The sequence below is a fragment of the Cetorhinus maximus genome, chromosome 25, assembly GCF_964194155.1.
Source record: "Cetorhinus maximus chromosome 25, sCetMax3.hap1.1, whole genome shotgun sequence".
NCBI classification, from domain to species: Eukaryota; Metazoa; Chordata; class Chondrichthyes; order Lamniformes; family Cetorhinidae; genus Cetorhinus; species Cetorhinus maximus.
In genome coordinates, this window is record NC_135903.1 from 44,347,270 (window position 1) to 44,367,891 (window position 20,622).

Here is a 20,622-nt window from a genome sequence, read left to right on the forward strand (position 1 = left end):
ACGTTTCGAGCCCTCATGGTCCTTCGGCCGGCCATGAGGGCTCGAAACGTTAACTGATTTCTTCTCCGCCGATGCTGCCAGACCTGCTGAGTTTTTCCAGGTAATTCTGTTTTCATTTAAACTTAGTGCTCAGGACAACCAGACCCGATTTTCACTTCAGGAACGGTCTCAACCCACAGTGTGTGTCCCACAACATCATGGCAGAGACATAAATTCTCATGAAGGCTGGATAAATAATGTAGAATTGTCGAGCTGTCAAGTTATTTAAATCTCCAGCCCTTTAAACTCATGTCTCAGAGTTAGGGAAAAAAATCAGTTTCAAGAAACATTTGTGACATAACTTTAAAGACAATAATTATATCATTAATACTGCTTGGCTGCTTCCACAACCTGTCATTATCACAGTGGGAGGCGGGGGGGTGATTGACAGATAAAGAGGTGGCATGAAGGGCCATTGAGGGGTGGGTGGTGGTGAGGGCTAAAGGCCCTAATATTGAACAAAAAAAACTGGGACAAGGCACTTTCCCCCCAAGGCAGGCACACTCAGCCAGGGAATTTCCAAATTCCTGCTACCTGCCTCTAACATGAAAATCCAGCCCATAGTCTCTGTCCTTCCCCATCTCATCACTTCCTCCACTTTAGTCCCAGCCCATTGCTCCCTCCCATCATGTATCTCCCCACTCCGCTCCCCTCCCTGACATGTTAATCCACACTCTGTCAAAAATCTCTATTCCCTCCAATCCCATCCCATCCTGTCTATCCCTTGGTCCTGCTCCAACTCTTCCTTCCTTCCTCCCTCCAGTTCCAGCTTTTCTCTCCACCTCCCACATCCCCTCCATAAATTCTGTCTCGCTATCTCTCTCTTCAGTGCTGTCTCTGCTGTTATTTCTGCAACACTCACCTCTTCCATTTGTCTCTACCTCATCCTCCCAATCTCATTTGCTCTCCTTCATTTCTATGCCTCACCTGCCTTTTTCTTACCACTTAACTCTCTCCCCTTCACTTCTGCCCTTCTAATTCTTTCTCCCCTTGTCTTCCAATTTTGCCTTGCTAATTTTTTTTAATGTTAATTTCCTCCGGTGTTCTCCTCACCCATGTTCCTGCTTATTTCTGTCGTCACCACCTGGCATTTGTGTGATCAGATGTGGCTAGATAGAGAAAGCACTGATTCATTCAGCTGAGAGCAGGTGCTCTATATGATAGTAAAACAGGAAGAAATACTATCACTGCTATCCTTTGAGACTTCTTCTTGATTAAAAATGTCACAGGACCCGTGATAAAACTGTGGTCTTAGAAAAATAAAACAAAAATTATAACTCTTGTACTAGTTACACCCACAGTTAGACAGATCAACAGAAGGCAAATCAGAAACTGCAATGAGCCCGAGGAGGGCAAAATGCAAAGAACTTGCTTTAACAAAACCCTTTAAGATTTGAGGGGTATAGTTTGGGTTAGCTCAGTGATTCTTTTTACTCTTTGAAAAAGTGTAGGGATTGCTAAGAAGAAACAAATTATTAAGAACACCATTTTTGGAAAGATCAATTTGGATTTTGAATTACAACATGACAGAAAATGTTCAGTCACTTTACATACACAGAATTCTTACACTGCAGCCTAGAGTTAGCACCAAATCATTGATATGGTTCTAAGTTGCTACGTTGAGCATTTTTCATAAGTCAAAAAAGTCCTTTCAGTGATGAGTGGAAACTCAATCAAAACTTCTGGCAGAAGGAGATGGTCCAATGACAACCACAGTTGTCACAAGGCACTGTAACAACCATCTGAACCACAGGTAACTGCTAGGATTGTCAATTTAGGGCACCACTGGCAACTAGATGTTCCTGCTCCAGGGCAGCAGTCCTCCAAAAATAATCTAAATGGAGTAGAAAAGCAGAAGTCACTTCCATAATGTAGGTCTGACTTATGGAAAAATCTCAAGACACAACAAGGTGAAATTAAACACCTTTTGGATCTGTGGCTGCATACCAAGAATTGATCCAGACCAAAGGCTACAGTGAATGCAAAACAACCTGCATTATGTGCTTAATAGTATATTCAATAACAATATATTCAGTCTTTTCAGTATATTCAAAAAAGACAGCACAAGAACTCACATGGTCATCTTCCTCTTCAATGTCATCCCTTATACCCCTGCAAAAACAAAGGGAAAAACCAACTCCCTACAAGTGTTCAACAGACCCAGCACGAATGCAGCAAAGCATGAAATGATCACAGTGTGAAAACACCCAGAAGTTCCTAGTTTCTTGAAAATCTTTACACATTTTGCTCCTGTTTTAAAATCAGGGAAATACAAATACCAAAATGATTCTTCTGTTAAGCAGATTTCCCAATAACATGGACATTTCTGTGCAGCATTTTTCTTAAGGGACAAATCAATTTTAATTACATAAGAAAGTAACAGTATTCTACAAAATAATTCTAGCAGACTACATTTTATTTGATTAATGCAATGCCATGTTACATAAATAATTCATAACATACCTGAATAGCATTTACTGCTGTGAATGTTAGATGCAGATCAAAGGAATAGTCTTGGATTTCATGATTACACTTAAATTGCAAAAATTCCAACTATGAAGTGCTACTCAAGTAAATGCTTTCGAGTCAGCCGCAGTTTTTAGCAGCTTCAATGTTACTTTTAAGTGAACACATTCAAGCTGATTTGTTTTCTACCTCATCAATATTCAATCTATGTGGCATTGTCATATATCTGAACAGATCAGATCAATATCCTCAACTACCCATGCTGCATGGTTAAAAAACATTACAAGTAGTAAAGAAAAGCTTCTGGGAATATTAGATACAATTTATAGAACGTGCTAATATTGAAGCACTGATCTCAGACTGCTACCTTTTTTCAATATACCTTAGCCTTCTGACTTCAGTCCAAGATAGAGGAATGGGAAGTTTTTCTTTGTCTACCTTACTTAAGCCTTACATAAGCTTGTACACCTCTTTCAAATCACTTCCTCAATCTCCTTTGCTCCAAGGAAACAACCCCAGCTTATCCCTCATCCTTGGAACTATTCTGGTAAATCTCCTCTGCATCTCTTAAGGACCCGCATATCCTTCCTGAAGTGTGGTGACCAGAACTGGATATAATACTCTCGTTATGGGCTAACCAGAGCTTTATATAGGTTCAACATAACTTCCTTGCTTTTATATTCAATGCCTTTGTTTATGAAACCCAAGTTCCCCAAATGCTTTGCTAAACAGTCTCTCAATATGTCCTGCCACCTTCAAAAATCTATGCACATGAATCCCCAGGTCCCACTCTCTACACATTAAGAACTGTGCCATTAAGTCTATATTGCCTCTCCTTATCCCTTCTGCCAAAATGCATCACCTCACATTTATCTGTACTAAATTCTGTCAGTCCATTCTGCTAGCTTATGCCCTGTTGCAGTCAATTGGTATCATCTTCACTCTTTGCCACACCCCCAAGTTTGGTATCATTGGCAATTTTGAAATTTTACTGTATTCAATATACAAGTCAATTATGTATATATCAAGAAAAGCAATGGTCCTAGCACTGATGCTTGAGGAACACCGCTAAATGTAATTCTCTGGTTTAAAAAAACAACCATTTACCACTCACTGTTTTCTGTTCTTAAGCCAGTTGACACTGACCCTCCTGTTCTACGAGCTACAATTTTGTTAAGCAACATCATACGTCCGTGCTCATGGATTGCCATCAACCCTATGAGCCAGAGCTAACCCTTTTCATTTGGAGCAACTTGAGTTAAGGAAAATGTGGCACACCTATATAAATTTACCACGCCACCCTGCATTACCCACCAGTCTGCACATCCTACTTGAAGCCTGTAAACAGGTGGTCTGTAAAACAGGAAGAACTTTATTGAAAGTATTTCCCAGTTTACAGAGTAAAGTAGATTGACAAGATTTCACAACTACTTTTGCAAAATCATGCCAGGATCCTCAAATCAAGTCCCCCTCCTACCTTGGCTTCATGGGTGTGGCCTGAAGCAGAGTACAGTGAATTGCGTCCATCAAAATAGCAAGATGTGTTTGCAGACCCTGCTGTCTCATTCCAGTATTCAAACTTATATTCAAACTACTGAATTCTCCTAATCAACTAACTCAGTTGTATCTTCAAAGATTTTTCACCTGTATCCCCACTGCTGACTACTACCTGGCTCTTTCCTCAGGTTTCATGATTCTCAGTGTAAATATACCCTGCATTATTTGAGATTGCATTGTGTAAAACACTTTGAAACTTTGATGATAATTTAAGGTGCCATAAAATTGTAACTATTTGTTTCTTTTTTAGAATTTTTGAGAAAACTATTCAAAATTTCAAAGGCAGCAAAAGGGGTCACAGGCACCTCCCATTCCTCGAATCACCATTTCTATGATGCAGTAAAAGATTCACCGAGCCTCTGTTGTTTTCTTTTCCAAAAGTATTAGTCATATTTATGAAGCATTTTGTTTGGTTATCCTGATATCAATTGTGTGGCCATTTATGGGATCAGACACAAATTGGGCTGGAAAAGAGTTGTCAATTTTATTTTGTTTTACTTTTCTCAATAAGAAGGCTAAGGCACATTCATTAGGGCTGATAGGTGAATCATAATGCACAGTTTACTGTGACAATGCAATTACAAATGGGCTTGAGGGAAATTAAAGAGTAGAAATAGTCCTTACTTCGCATTTTTCTTCTCAAACTCCTTTTCATCAAGTCTTCTTATATCTTTTGCTGCCTGGTCCTAGAAAAAAATAGTTAGGGAGCACAATGAAAATCATAATCCTGGCAGTGAACAGTTCTGGCGAATGAACTGATGCATTGCATGATTAGTATATTAATGATTTTTATCCAGCTTGAACAAAACTGGCTGATTCCTGCCTTAAATTCTGCTGTATCCAATTATTTTAGCAATATCTCTCACCCACACCCCTCAATTAGCCATAGGCCCATGTCTGCATAGTGCCTTTTCCAAGTGGATGTGCTTGATGTGACATTAGCAGCTATTTAACCATGGGGACAACACTGCCTAGCCCAATTTCCACATCTCCACAGACATGCATTTACCAGCAGAGGATAATGCTGCAGTCGAACGTGGTGTACCACCTGAGATCACCTAACTTTGCAAAGAGAAACTGAACACAACGTGACCTATTGCTTGTAAGGCTGTTGGGGGTTGGTGGGGGTGGAGATGGCAGGGTTGGTTCTAATTACCCAAAATCAATTGGGAAGATGTTAGAGTAAAGGGAAAGGAGGGGGAGGAATTTCTGAAATGTGTTCAGAGCTTCCTTGACCAGAATGTTCTCGGTCCAACTAGAAAGGAGGCATTATTGGGTCTGATACAGTGGAACGAGATGGGCCAAATGGACCAAGTGTGGCAGAACACGGGGTAAGAGAGATCAGCGTATCAAAAAGGTTTAGATTAGTGATGGAGAAGAGCAAGGAACAATCTAAAGTAGAACTTCTAATTTTGAATAAGAATAACTTACATGGGATGAGACGGGATCTACTTCAGGATAGAATGGGACCAGGATAAAATGGAACCAAAGAGTGACAAGAAAAAACTGTAATGGGACACTGGTGATCTTGGCGAGGTGGCAGAACATATTGAGAGAGTAATCAGCAAAGCATGTAGAATCTTGGGCTTCATAAAGAGATGGGTATGAGTACATGCTCTGATTAGGCCACAACTAGGGTATTACATCCAGGTCAATATGAGGAAATATTTCAGGTACCAACTAGATGCATCCCAACAAGGGCAGGAGGTAAGGGAACCAAAGAGGGTTCCTTGTAAATGAGGGAGTATATAATGAAACAAAAAAAAAGATGGTGTATGGTGCATGTCAGGTGAATTCTTCAAGCGAGAACCAGGACAAATACAATAAGTTGAGAGGGGAAGCGAACAGAAAAATGAGGTGGGGAAAAAGAGAATATGAGAATAGAGTGGCAATTAACATAAATGAGAACCTAAAAATATTCTACAGCTATGTAAATAGTAAGTGGACAATAAGAGACAAGGTTGGGCCTATTATGGACTAGGTTTCCTAACTAGGGTATTGCATCCAGGTCTGGTCACCACACTTTAGGAAAGATGTGATGCCCTTGAGTGTGTGTAGAGGAGATTTACCTTAATAGGTCAAGGGATGAAGGCATTAGGTTGGAGAAGTTGGGCTTGTTCTCCTTGGAGAAAAGGAGATTAAGGAGAAATTTGATAGAGGTGCACATGCTTTATATAAACAAGATTTAGGTAAGGTAGGCAAAGAAAAGTTGTTCCCATTAGATGATGATTAGATAAGGACTAAGGGATACAGATTTAAGATTTTGACCAAGAGATGTGCATGGGATTTGAAGAAGCACTTCCATACACAGCGAGTGGTAAAGGCCTGGTTTGGAGTTTGCCTGTCTGAACTGTCTCTGAGTTCAGTGTTGTATTTGCCTGGAAATTGCTGCCTACAACGGTGGTGGATGTGGAGACGATGAACGTTTCCAAAAGGAAACTGGATCAGCACTTGCGAGAGATAAACCTCAAAGGTTATAGGGACAAAGTAGAGTTGATCTACAGGGAGCTGGCATGGACTTGATGGGCAGAAAAAACAAGTCAAAGTAAATGGTTGTTTTTCTAGACCGGAGGATGGTACTGGTGCAAAGTGGAATTACTGGAGTTTGGTGAGCAGGTAGCTCAGTGAGGAGGGGAGGGAGGAGCTATTTTCTTTTTCTTTCTCTATCTTCCTCAGCCTCCAGGACACCAGGAGTTGAAAAGCTGCACGAGAGGGGTGATTTTTGAAAATATCCAAGACTGACATCACAGGGGAAACAAGTTCATTGAGTAGGACCAGGAACCAACGAGAGGAGCGGGTGGTGGCCTTGGTAAAGAGGAACAGGTGATTATTTCTACTGTCCAGTCTTTAAAGTAAAAATTGAGTTTTAGTTTAGATTAAGTAATGTTTAAAGTATAAGAAGTAAAGTAAGGTCCCCATAGTACATTTAATATTCTTCAAACTAGAGGGAGTAAAACAAGGGCAAGTCATGGCAGGGCAGCTCAGCCAAGTGGAATGCTCCTCCTGTGCGATGTGGGAAGTCAGAGACGCTTTCAATATCCAGGGTGACCACGCGTGTAGGAAGTGTCTCCAGCTGCAGCTACTCGAAATCTGTGTTTCATATATGGAGCTATGGGTGACTGCCAGACAGAGTAAAAACAATAGGTTGGACGGGCAGGTCCATTAATGAGCTGAATTGGTTTCTTAATGGCCTTAATAGGCTGTTAACAGGTTGGCGGGCGCGCAGCCGACTTGACTGCGTCATTTAACGCGTCGACGTGCGGGACGCCCCCCCGACAGAAAAATTCTGCCCATAGACTAGATGAATGCGTGGCTGGAGAGATGGTGTAGGTGGGGAGATTTAGATTCCTGAGGAATTGGGTCCGATTTGGGAGAAGATGGAGCCTATACCAGCTGGACAGGATGCACCCCAGCAGGACCAGGGCCAATATCCTCTCAGGGGTATTCACTAATACTGTGGGGGAAGAGTTTAAACTAGAGTGAACCTGAGCGGGAAGACACAAGAGAGGGAAACAAAGATAGAAACAAAAGGCAGAAAAGTAGAAAGCAAAAGTGGAGGGTAGAGGAAACAAGAGCTAGCGGCAAATAGGGCCATATACAAACAATTATGTGTAAAAAATGTTAAAAGGACAAGTTTAAAGGCACTGTAACTGAATACATAGAGCATTCACAATAAGATAGACAAATTAACAGTGCAAATAGATATAAATGGGTACAATATGATTGCGATTACAGAGACATGACTGCAGGGTGACCCAAAACTGGGAACTGTATATCCGAGGGTACTTGATATTTAGGAAGGACAGGCAAAAAGGAAAAGGGGGCGGAGTGACGTTGTTAGTAAGGGATGACATCAGTGCAATAGTGAGAAAGGATATTGGCTCAGAAATTCTTTTTTTATTTATTCATTCATTCATAGAATGTTGGCATCACTGGCTAGGCTAGCATTTATTACCCATCCCTAATTGCCCTTGAGAAGGTGGTGGTGAGCTGCCTCTTGAACCGCTGCAGTCCCTGTGGTGTAGGTACACCCAGTGTTGTTAGGGAGGGAGTTCCAGGATTTTGACCCAGTGACAGTAAAGGAACGACGATATATTTCCAAGTCAGGATGGTGAGTGACTTGGAGGGGAACTTGCAGGTGGTGGTGTTCCCATGTATCTGCTGCCCTTGTCCTTCTAGATGGCAGCGGCCGTGGGTTCAGAAAGTGCTGTCTGAGGAACCTTGGTGAGTTCCTGCAGTGCATCTTGTAGATGTAGAATCAATCTGGTTGGAGCTAAGAAGCAACAAGGGGCAGAAAACATTCGTGGGAATTGTCTACAGGCCTCCAAACAGTAGTGGTAAGGTAGGGGATGGCATTAAACAGGAAAATAGTGATGCATGTAACAAGGGTGCTACAGTAATCATGGGTGATTTTAATCTACATATAGACTGGGCAAATCAAATTAGCAATAAAACAGTGGTGGATGAATTCTTGGAGTGTGTAGAAGATGGTTTTTTAGACCAGTACATTGAGGAACCAACTAGCGAACAGGTTATCCTAGATTTGGTATTGTGCAATGAGAAGAGGTTAATTAATAATCTTGTTGTGTGGGGTTCTTTTGGGAACAGTGACCATAACAAGATAGAATTTTCGTTAGGATTGAAAGTGACGTAGTCAAATCCAAAACTAAAGTCTGAAATCTAAATAAAGAAAACTACAAAGGGATGAGTTGGTTACGATAGATCGGGGAACTTCATTAAAAAGCATGACAGTGGATAGGCAATAGCTAATAGTTACAAGGAAATGGCAGAGCAATTAAACAACCACTTTAGTTCTGTCTTCACAGAGGAAGACGTAAATAACTTCCCAGAAATACCAGGGAACTAAGGGTCGAATGAGAAGGTGGAACTGAAGGAAATTAAGATTTCTAAAACAATAGTGCTAGAGAAATTAATGGGACTTAAAGCCGATAAATCCACGGGGCCTGATAATCTACATTGCAAGGTACTAAAGGTGGTGGCCACGGAAATAGTGGATTCATTGGTGGTCATGTTCCAAAATTCTGTAGATTCTCGAACACTCCCAGCAGATTGGAGGTGGCAAATGTAACCCCACTATTTAAAAAAGGAGGGAGAGAAAACAACGAATTACAGACTGGTTAGCCTAACCTCTGTAGTAGGGAAAATGCTAGAGTCTATTATAAAGGATGTGATAACAGGACACTTACAAAATATCAACCAGATTAGAACAAAGTCAACATGGATTTATGAAAGGGAAATCATGCTTGACAAACCTAATGGAATTTTTTGAGGACATAGCTAGTAGAATAAGTAAGGAAGAAACAGTGTATATGGTGTATTTGGATTTTCAGAAAGCTTTTGATAAAGTCCCACATAAGAGGTTAGTGTGTAAAATTAAAGCACATGGGATTGGGGTAATATATTGGCATGGATTGAGAATTAGTTAGCAGACAGGAAACTGAGTAGGAATAAATGGACGTTTTTCGGAGTGGCAGGAGGTGACTAGTGGGGTACCGCAGGGATCAGTGGTTGGGCCCCAGCTATTCACAATATATATCAATGATTTGGAGGAGGGAACCAAATGTAATATTTCCAAGTTTGCTGACGACACAGATTAGGTGGGATGTGAGTGGTGCGGAGGATGTAAAGAGGCTTCAAGGTGATTTAGGCAAATTGAGTGTGTGGGCTAATAGATGGCAGACGCAGTATATTGTGGATAACTGTGAAGTTATCCACTTCGGTAAGAAAAACAGAATGGCAGTGTTATTTAAATGGTGATTCATTGGGAAATGTTGGTGTACAAAGGGACCTGGGTATCCTTGTACATCAGTTACTGAAAGCAAGCAAACAGATGCAACAAGCAGTTAGGAAGGAAAATGATATGTTGGCCTTCATTACAAGAGGATTTGAGTACAGGAGCAAGGATGTCTTACTGCAGCTGTACAGGGTCTTGGTGAGAACACACCTAGAGTAGTGTGTGTAGTTTTGGTCTCCTTACCTAAGAAAGGATATACTTGCCATAGAGGGAGTGCAGCAAAGGTTCACCAGACTGATTTGTGGGATGGCAGGATTGTCGTATGAGGAGAGATTGGGTTGACTAGGCCTATATTCACTGGAGTTTAGAAGAATGAGAGGGGATCTCATTGAAATGTATAAAATTCTGACAGGGCTGGCCAGACTGGATTCAGGAATTATGTTTCCCCTGGCTGGGGGTTCTAGAGCAAAGGGTCACAGCCTCAGGATACGGCATACGCCATTTAGGAATGAGATAAGGAGAAACTTCTTCACTCAGAGGGAGGTGAACCCATGGAATTCTCTATCACTGAAGACTGTGGAGGCCAAGTCACTGAATATATTTAAGAAGTAAATAGATGGATTTCTAGACACTAAAGGAGTCAAGGGGTAAGGAGAGAGAGCAGGAGTATGGCGTTGAGATAGAGGATCAGCCATGATCATATTGAATGGTGGAGCAGGCTTGAAGGGCTGAATGGCCCATTCCTGTTCCTATTTTCTATGTTTCCATAATGGCCTTCTTCATGGCCATAATGACTTTAAAAGTCTCTCATCCTCCAAAATATGCAAAAAGGAATACTGTAGCATGTCAACAAAAGGAAATAAAATTTGGGAGAGAACTTTATTTTAAATGATTTTGAAGCCTAAAGCTACTGTATCCTAGGCTTTATTAAAAGGGGCATAGAGTACAAGAGCAAGGGAGTTGTGTTAAACTTGCATAAAACACTGGTTCGGCCTCAACTGGAGTACTGCATCTAGTTCTGGGGACTACACTTTAGGAAAGATGCGAAGGCATTAGAGTGTGCACAAAAGATTCACAAGAACGGTTCCAGGATGAGGAACTTCAGTTACGTAGATAGATTGGAAAAGTTGGGACTGTTTTCCTTGGAGAAGAGAAAGCTGAGAGATTTGAGAGAGGTACTCAAAATCATGAGGGGTTTGGACAGGCTAGACAGAGAGAAACTGCGCCCACTGGTGGAAGGATCGAGAACGAGGGAGCGCAGATTTAAGATAATTGGCAAAAGCAATGGAAATATGAGAAACTTTTTCACGCAGCAAGTGGTTAGGATCTGGAATGCATTGCCTGAGAGTGTGGTGGAAGCAAGTTCAATCAAGGCATTTAAGAGGGAATTGGATTATTATCTGAAAAGGAAGAATGTGCTGGGTTCCAGGGAGAAGGCAAGAGAATGGCAGTAGGTGAATTGCTCATTTGAAGAGCGGGCACAGACGTGGTTAGCCGAGTGGCCTCTTTCCCTGCTGTAACAATGCTGTGCTGCTGAGATTCTGTGAAATGACCAACGTATGCTGGCCTGAGGTTGAGCCAAGGTTCTCAGGAGCTTCACTCTCCTAACTATGCAGTGGAGAAGTTTAGCTTGACTAAAGGTCATGGCCTGGATTTTTGCCACAACAGAGAGCCTCGCCATCGTGGCAAACATGGCGCAAGAGGCCCAAATTCATATGTCCCAACCCCCCGAACAAGGCAGCTCCCATTTTCACAGGGGCAGGAATGAGCCCAGGTCGGGATTTGCACATGTGCATTTTGTGGAGGCAGCTCCCCACAGAAATCAGCAGCTCCCTCCACTTGTGTGATTTTAGTGCAAGAAATGTCTGAAATCCGACGTGCGCAGATTGGACCTAGTAGGAGCAGGTCTGAACATTGTGGATTTTTTGGATAGCCAAGGGTACCCTTTTGGAGAAGCAAGGTGTCCCTTTGAATATGGTCCCAGGACACCTTTCGGGCAGATACAGTGTCCTTTGGGATTGCTAAAAGTATGCATAAATGTCCATTAAAAAGTGCATGAACTCATTGGAATCATGAAGCTTATTGAAGCTATCAAAATCAACTGTCAAAAGTGTCAAGATGAACTATCAAAGGGTGCTGTCAAAATATTTAAAACTCCTGCCGGTTAACTCTCAAGAAATACTGCCTGGAGTGTTAAAAAAAAGACTGCTTGCTATTTCACTCTGCCTGTTCACATAATCCTTAGGGCAACCATTACCGGATTGGTGCTGCATGACTGATTTCAAACCCATTCATGATCACAATATGGTGCCTACCAGTTCAGTTTGACTGACAGCTCCAAGTGGTTATAGGCTCTTTGAAATGGGACTATGAATTCCAATACTTGTTTTTAATAAGAGATTATGCAATTGACTGAAATGTTTTTTGTTATAAGGAATAATGTAGTTGAAGGAATATAAATATAGTAAATGGGTTCTTACGAATGAGAATGTAATAAAGACTGTAATAGATACTTGGGATTTATTTTATTGAATCTCAGCATGGGTTTTGAGGTTTGTCCATTATGCATACTGGGTCAGTTGACATGGTAGGTCTAAGGGAAAAGGATGGGGGTGGTGGGGGTCATGGGTTGGCATGGGGCTGTAAAGGGCCATTGAGGGTAGGTGGGGGGCATAGGTTGGCATTGATGGTACAAGGGGCCATGGAAGGTGGGGAGGGGGGAATAGGATGGCATGGAGGGTATGAGGGGCCTTGGAGATGGGTTGGGGCACAGGTGGGCACAGATTGGCATAGATGGGGCATGGAGAGTGTGTGGGGGTGAAAGGGTAGGGCTGGATGGCTGTTTTATGTTTTTCTGTTTTCTTTTCAAAACTTTGACATAGTGCCAGTGCACAAAGGCAGGCCTTCTGTCCCAGCATCCCCTGCACTTGTTCTGGGGTCACCCGGCCCAACTCCCAATTTAGCCCGCAACCCCCGGATCGAAAATCTGACATTCAGCCAGACATTTTCAGAATGGGTTCGCGGAACCAGGAATTCTCCGGAACCCAACACACAGATGAAAATTTAGACCTATATTCTGTCTTCCCAATCCTTCAAGCGCAGAAGCTAGTGTTTGCTTCCATCCTATAAATCAGAGGGTGCTAACAGCAGATAGGAGTTTGTGGGAGTGCTGAATGTTGACAGTTAGTGCCTGAAATGCATTATGAATACATTATGAATAACCTTCATCTTGAATAAGTTAATTTGGAAGTAAAGGTCACCTCCACTTCTGCCATGTATGCATCCAATGGATCTTCCTCACTGTCTTCAGAGTCATCAGCCTTAGAAGCGAACTGTTGCCTGGTTGGAGAATTTTCTGCAGGGATGTAAGGCAAGTCGACGTTTGCTGAACTGTCATCTTCATCATCATCTTCAAAATACCTAGAAAACCCAACTCAGTAATGTGAAGGTTTCTTTGTAGTTAGAAGTAGCACCATTGACAGGTTAAATAAAATATTCTTCCATTCAAGATATTTTTTTACACAGCACTGTAGTCAGATAAGAAAGAATGACTTTGAAATTTGAATAATTTGATAATTTGAAAATGGTATAATCTTTACTCATAACTGAGCACATTATATAGTATACTCAAGCAATGATTTGATCAGCTGCTTCTTCTGAAGAAGAGAGTAGAACTTAGCAAAGTTTTCAATTAAGACGCGAAATTTGGATTTCCACATAGACCTTGAAACTAAACTAAAGGTTTTTTACTGGTAAAACTCCAAGCCCTTCTAAATCACTGCAAAGTATAAAGGAAATAATACAATTCCCAGAACAATTCAATACCATTTGGTGATGTTATGTTAAGCAGGTCATCACTTAAATACAAGAACATGACTAACCCAAAAGGAAATTCTAACATTAATGCAGCTCAATACTTACCCATAAAATTTCATGCATGACATGCATTGCAATAATTTCTTACTTCCACGACTACCCATATAACACTGCTCTTCTCCAATGCAGGGTTGTCAGGGAAGAATGCAAGTGTGCACTATTATCCCATCCAACAGTGACTAACTTCTCAGGACTCAGCTACTCCACATGATCAGGCAGTGTATCTATCCAAAAAGCCATCAGGATGAGGCAAATTTTGTATCTGTTTGTCAGGAATAATGGCAGAATCTTCTGCCCTCTCTAGTGAATTGTTTGGAGGCGGGGAAGGCATTTAATCAGGTAGGAGGTTGGCAGGTGAGCAGCCTGTTCCTTTCCCGCCTCCACTCCAATAAAGTCTAGGATGGGAAGGTCTGTAATCGACCTTCCCACACCGCCATCAATTGAGGCCCATAAGTGGACAACAAGTGTCCATTTAAGGGCCTCATCCTGCAGCTGCTGGTGTTAACTTAGCTGCGGGCGGGCCTGTTGCCATGTGGCATGCGCAATAAGTAAACCTGTATGGGAAGAGGAGGGTTGGGGGAGTTCCTCTTCAAAGGCACTCAACAGCTGACCGAGGGACTTGGCATCGGGGAGAGGGGAGTTGGGTGGGAGGTGTGGTGGTGGGGCCTGGGTTTTCTGGGAGCAACTCCCCGCTGCCCTTACCCCTGACCAGCAAAACGCCTTCTGCCATTACTTACCTGTGGCCTGAGTCGCTCCGTGAACTGGGGCCTCTGTTAGGTGTCATTCCAACAGCAGTCACCACCTCCCTGGTGGCACTGCTGAATAAAAAAGCTACCAGCCTCTGATTGGATGGCCGTTCTGGGTAGGCAAGACCTCTGCCCCTGGAGTCCTGATCCCAGGGAAAGGTCTGCTACTGGCCTCACCACTGCCTGATTGGCTCGTGGTTTGGCGGGCTTACCCAAAAGAGGGCAATGTAGGTCTCTCGCTGGCAATCTAGTAGGCAGGCTGGACTCGTGTTGACTCCACAAGATTCCACCCAATGACTTAGCTGGCTCTGCAGGTGGGAATGACTTTACTAAGAAGATTGAGGGGAGTTTAGTAAAGGTGTACAAGATTATGACAGGTTTAGATGAGATGGACAAAGAAAACCTGTTTCCATTAGCTGATGGTGTAAGGACTAGGAAACTCAGGTTTAAGATTTTCGGTGGAAATACACGGAGAATGCAAGGAAGACCTTTTTTCGCAGCTAGGAGTAATAACCCGTAAGTGGCTGCCTACATGAGTGGTGGAAGTAGAGACTATCAATAATTTCAAAAGAAAATTGGATAGATACTTGTGGTAAATAAACCTGCAGGGCTATGAGGATGGAGAGGCAGCATGGATTCAATGGGCCAAATGGTCGCATTCTGTGCCATAATAATGACACTGTGACTCTAATAGCCAGCAGATAGCAATAAAAGGGCAAAACCCGAAGAAGGATGTGTGTGTTGATAAGTCAGTATTTTGTCAAACCAATTTATTTACTTAGCAGAGTGGAAAGGTGCTCCACCAAGCAAACAGACCAGCTCGGAAATTAAAACATAGAATACTGGAAATCATCTTTGCAGAGAGAGAAACAGAGTTAATAGGCGGAATTTTTTGGTCCTGCCAACCATGGGCTTTGTGGCGGGCAGAAGAGGAAAACTTGGAGAGCGGGGCCAAATATCTGATTCCCGCCGGAGGAAAATCAGTTTAGAATTTCCCCTCACCACATTCATGGCGGGCTGATGGTGGGTAGGGTTTCCTGCTGATCCAGTCGGGGGCACAATTTGCATACATTACAATGTCAAGAATACTCATTAAAAATGCAACTCACTAGAATCATGTTCCCCCTCCCAATCTTGTGTGTCAGCAGGAAATTAGACCAGCTGAAATCATGTTTTGAAATAAGTGGTATACATCTGTCAGCCCTCACTTCACTGGTGACTTTGAGGCGAGTTCAACATTCAAAGCCTAACTGCAGCAGCGCTGATCTGGGTTCTCACCAATGCCAGTGGGATGCCACAATGGTGGGGGTGAAGTGTTGGTTGCTCATTGGCTTCCTCTGTATTTTGGGAGGGTCTGTTTTGCAGGTCTCAGGCAGGGCTGCACTCTGAGAGAGAAACCAGCATTGCAAGTGAGGAAAGAAAGATGACAGAGACATGGGGGACATTGCGCTATGGTGGGCTGTTGGGGGGCGGCTGGGGAAGAGGAGGAAGGAGGCATGGGTGCCATTGGACTATGGTGGGTTTGGAGAGTGGGGGATGGGGGGGTTGGAGGATGGAGATATGCATGTCTTTGGGCTATTGGAGAGAGGTGGAGTGGGGGAACTGGGACAAGCAGAAGGGAAGCTGGAGCCCTACATGGAAGACTAGAACGCAGACACAGAAGGGGGTGGATGGGAATTGAACTGTATGAATGGGGGCGGTTGCATGCAGACTCCGGAATACAAGGTGGCAGGGGGGGTCGGTTGTATTAGTGTGGCACAAGAGGGATGGATTGCAGAGAGATTCATGGAGGTGGGGTAGGCAAAAGGCTTGCACATGAGGGACAGGTTGCACAGAGACTGATTGAGAGGGGGTGGGGGGGGGGGGAGAGAGAGAGAGAGAGAGAGAGAGAGAACTGTGTTGACATAAGTCATGAAGGAATGGGAGAGCTCACTGAAAGACAGTCATGGTCCTTGGCCTGGGGCCAACAGATTGGGGTGAGGATTAAAGGCAGTCCTGGGAATTATTGGGCCATGCTACTGGGCGATGCATACCATGCATGTCGTAGTCCCACTCCAGGGAGAGGCAAAGCCTGTGTGATGGAGGAGAGTAGTGGTGGATGGGGATTGTTCGGGCCTCTGTTCAAGGAAGAAGCTAAGGGCCCTCAGACCATCCTGGTGGGGGATGGAGGTGTAGAGGGATTGGACGTCCATGGTGAAGAGGAAGCGGTTGGGGACAGGGAACTGGAAATTGTTAATGCATAGCTTGGTGTGCCAGGCATGGTCATCATCTTACAGTCGGTGGCGAGGGGGCTGTCTGGCTTGGTACTGGGCTGCAGATGAGATGGTCATGGCAAAGGGAGGCATCCGCAGCTTGTAAATGGGAAAAACATAATAGTTTTTTTTTGGGGGGGGGGGGGGGGGGGGGGGGGGGGGGGTGTGAGGACACACATTCGTAGTTCTCCTGGTAGGACGAGGTGGAGGGGGGTTGGCAGGGGGTGGGGCTCTCCTCTGTACCTGACCGTGCACACAGCCCCGAGATCAGGAGGGGTGAGGTCCACATGGGACATGGGGACATCAACGGTGATAGGTTCAGGTGGGAGGGTTGCAATGTCCAGCACTATTACAATTGTATCCCGGGTTACTGGGGGAGATTGGAGAACAACCGGAGGGAACTCTAGCTACACATCGTGAGGTTCCAAGAAGATTGGAGGGACCCGAACACTGACAGGGGAAGGGTCAAAGCTGGTCTCAAAATAAAAATGGAGCATTACCATCTTGAAAGCCCAAAATTGTTGCGCAGTTTGAAATCGAAACTGGAAAAGAATCTGCATGGGAGGGGACTGAGGCAGTCTGCGAGGAGCCCACAGCTGGACTAAGGGGCCCTTCAGGGGACACCGGCAAACTGCTTAGAGTCACACTGAAATAGAGACAGAGCTGAGAGAAAAGAGGAAGACTTCATTGAGAAGGTGCAACTGGAGCCGTTGCCTTTTGCACTTTAACAAGAGACTGTAGGAGTCATTGGCTTCACAATACAGTCGCTCAGCTTGAGCTTTAACAGAGAGGTATGTGAGAATGGAAGACGCAGGCAACCGTAAAGGCAGCTCAGCTGCTGCATATCTGCCAGATCATCAGTGAAAGCTTCTAATGTGCTTTCCAATTGGCATGGATAACAGGCTAAAGGGCATCCAGCCATTGCTGAGGTGAAAGTTGAGTTTGATCAGCAAACCAGATTAAACACTGCGGGAGTGCCTTTGGTAAGGTCACACATTTCATGAATGAGTCCAAATCTCTTCCAACCTCTGCAGGATTGTGATGTCAAGTATCAGGGTTGGCATCGTGATCACCTAGATCTTTGAGTGTGCGCCTCAGCTGCAAGGCTGTGTCAGGGAGAAGCTATTAGCGCAAACGCAACTCCAGGGCTTGACATTGGCTTTCTATTTGCGAGTGGGAGGTCTACTATATTCACCCAGTGTTCATTAATCTCTTGCATCTATCAGTCCACAGGGGGGAGGAGGATTGAAGGATGGAGCCTGTGCTCAATGCTGCCTTATTGATGGCAGTGATCCAATTCAGGAGGAGGAAGGGGGCCCGGCGCTGCCTAACCCAGCTTCAAGAGGAAGCCTGGCCTGAAGTCCATGGTCCAGGGGAGCCCCAGCAAGACCCAGATGATGAGATTAGACCCATCCCACGGAGGCGACTTGCATGACCAAAGGTCTACCGAAGACAATGTTTCTATCTGGAGATGAGTGAAAAACAATGCCTCGCACATCTGCACTTGTCAAGAGATGCGGTGGATCATGTCTGCCACATTCTGTGGGAGGATCTAACACCCCATGGACTGGGAGGACATCCTCTGCCAGTGCCCCTGAAGGTCACTGCTCAATTTTTTTGCCTGCAGATGGTTCCAGGGATACACAGGAGACCTATGCGGCATCTGAGTCCTCAGCACATAAATGGATCAAGGAGGTGACAGATGCCCTCTGGTGGGGCTGTACAGTAAGCTTGATCGTTATGTGAAGTTCACACTCGATGAAGCTAGCCAGGCTGCTAGATTTCTGGGGTTTGCAGCTATCTCAGGCTTCCCTAGAGGACAGGGTGCGATCAATTGTACACATGTGTCTATGAGAGCTCCATGACAGCAGCCCCTGAAGTTCATTAACAGGAAAGGGTTCTACTCTCTGAACATTCAACTGGTTTGTGATCATCAGAAACTCATCATGCACGTTTGTGCCAGGTACCCTGGGAGTTCTCATGACTCATACATCCTGAGTCACTCCCAGGTGCCTCACATAACTGAAGGGCCCCTCAGCGATTACAGGAGTAGCTGCTTGGGGATAACGGGTACCCACTCAAACGATGGCTTGTGACACCCGTGCATCGTCCTCTGAGTCACTCGGAGGAGAGATACAACGTGGCGCATAAGGCAACACGATCCATCATTGAGCAGACCATTGGCATCCTGAAGATGCACTTTCAATGTTTGGACCGCTCAGGTGGGGCTCTACAGTACTTTCCTACAGAGGGTGTCCCGCATCATCGTGGAGTGTGCTGTGCCCTTCACAACCTGGCACTTCAAAGTGGGGATCCCTTGCCAGAGGGAGACATGGAGGAGGCTGAGAGCTCCTCGGACAATGAAAAGCAGGAAGCTGAATATGGAGATGAGGGTCAGCTTCCACATGAGGATGTTCTCAAAAAAGCAAAACGTGAAAGATGCACCTGTGACACACTGATAGCCACAAGATTCCAGGAGGCTTAAGGTACAGGCAAAGGGACACATCCACATTCCTTCTGTTCATTAGTGCCATGCCAGTGTACTGAAAGAACTTTACAACCAGTAACAACGAGAGCAAGTTCAGCACTCAAACTTTCACTTTCAATCTCGTGATTCACCAGGCCCTAATTTTTGGAAAGGTCAGCGGCAAACCCTGTATTTGGTGCTCTGGGAAGTGAAGGTTGGCACAACAGCGCAAGCGATGCGTCAGAGGACTTGATGCAGTCGTTGCCACCTTTATGAGAAGCTTGTAACGGACACAGAGATGCGCGCATGGTTGGAGAGACCATCACGGCTGCAGGTCTTGTGCTTTGGCACTGCCAATGAAGACAGCCTTCACGTGTTGAGAGACAATTAGAGCCACCCCCCAAGGCTAGTGAACAAGCCTAGCTCCATGTTGTCTTGTAAGGAGTATAGGTTACTAACGCATCTTGCAGACACTTCCAGTAAAGAGTTTGACACATCTCCCTGACATAACACAAGGGTACAGTAACAATCAAATGTTGGCTGTACCTCCTCCAGTCTGGGATCTCTCCCTCTTGTTGTGGGCAAAGTCAGCCTGCATGAAGACAAATGGATGGAATGTGATGAGAAGAAATGGAGGAGAGGTTGGGAAACATGCATGCATGTGCTGAGCCCTCCCCAGTAGGGGCTGAAAATGGAGTTTGTGCAGCATGACAGATGAGATGCTGGTGATGATAAAATGTGCGTGAGACAATCAGTGCTGATGTTCCCCAACCACCGCCGGCACCCCCCCCGCCCCCACCCCGCACTTATATTGCATGAGATCTCTGAGCAGTGTAACTCTTTGAGCGCGTGATGCAATTATGAGAGTGTGAGATTGAAGTGAGCTGAAGGTTGGCTCCACCCTGGTGGAGCAGATTAGATAATTCATCCTCTTCCTGGGTTGCATTTCTCAGGCAGGTGCCCAATGAGCTGACCTCTCTTGCAACTGCCTCCCATGCCGGTGAGGCGAGGCTGGTGAGCCACCTGGAGACATCCTTTGGATAGAAGACATCCAGTGCTGGCAGACTTCAATGATGAGGGCTTCATTGCTGAACCTCAGTGCAGCTTGTTTTTTTGGACGCAGCCATACTGAGACATCTCTGCCACACAGCTGGACTGCAGAGTGTGAATGCGTGTGTTCGCATGGTGATTAAATATGGTGCCCGCTCTTCGACCCCATTAAGTAAGGGCGGGTGGATGAATTAGTGCCCGCCATGTGTTTCAGAGAGCTACTTACAGATGCATATTTAATTGGCTTCCGAGCATGAAATTGGGCACGAATTCCTGCCATGCTGCCCAGTGGGAAACAGACCTTGAAATTTACCCCCCATTGCACTAAGTCTCAAAAATGGAAAATTCCACCCAACTGTGACCTTTCATCAGAACTGGCAAAAGTTAGAGATGTAATATATTTGGAGCAAGGGC

General features: G+C 44.5%; 1 protein-coding gene across 4 annotated transcripts in view; it reads right to left on the reverse strand.

The window, feature by feature from the left end:
• The window catches only part of ddx42 (DEAD (Asp-Glu-Ala-Asp) box helicase 42), a 115,940-nt gene that overhangs the window by 75,191 nt on the left and 20,127 nt on the right, over nucleotides 1-20,622 (reverse strand). For 3 of the 4 annotated variants that reach the window (XM_078529873.1, XM_078529874.1, XM_078529875.1), the window contains exons 3-5: nucleotides 13,078-13,237; nucleotides 4,687-4,748; nucleotides 2,115-2,151 (exon numbers count right to left, since the gene is read on the reverse strand). In XM_078529873.1, the coding sequence (XP_078385999.1) occupies nucleotides 2,115-2,151; nucleotides 4,687-4,748; nucleotides 13,078-13,237 (259 nt within the window). The remainder of the gene's footprint in view (nucleotides 1-2,114; nucleotides 2,152-4,686; nucleotides 4,749-13,077; nucleotides 13,238-20,622) is intronic. The other variant, XM_078529876.1, reaches the window with a different exon arrangement.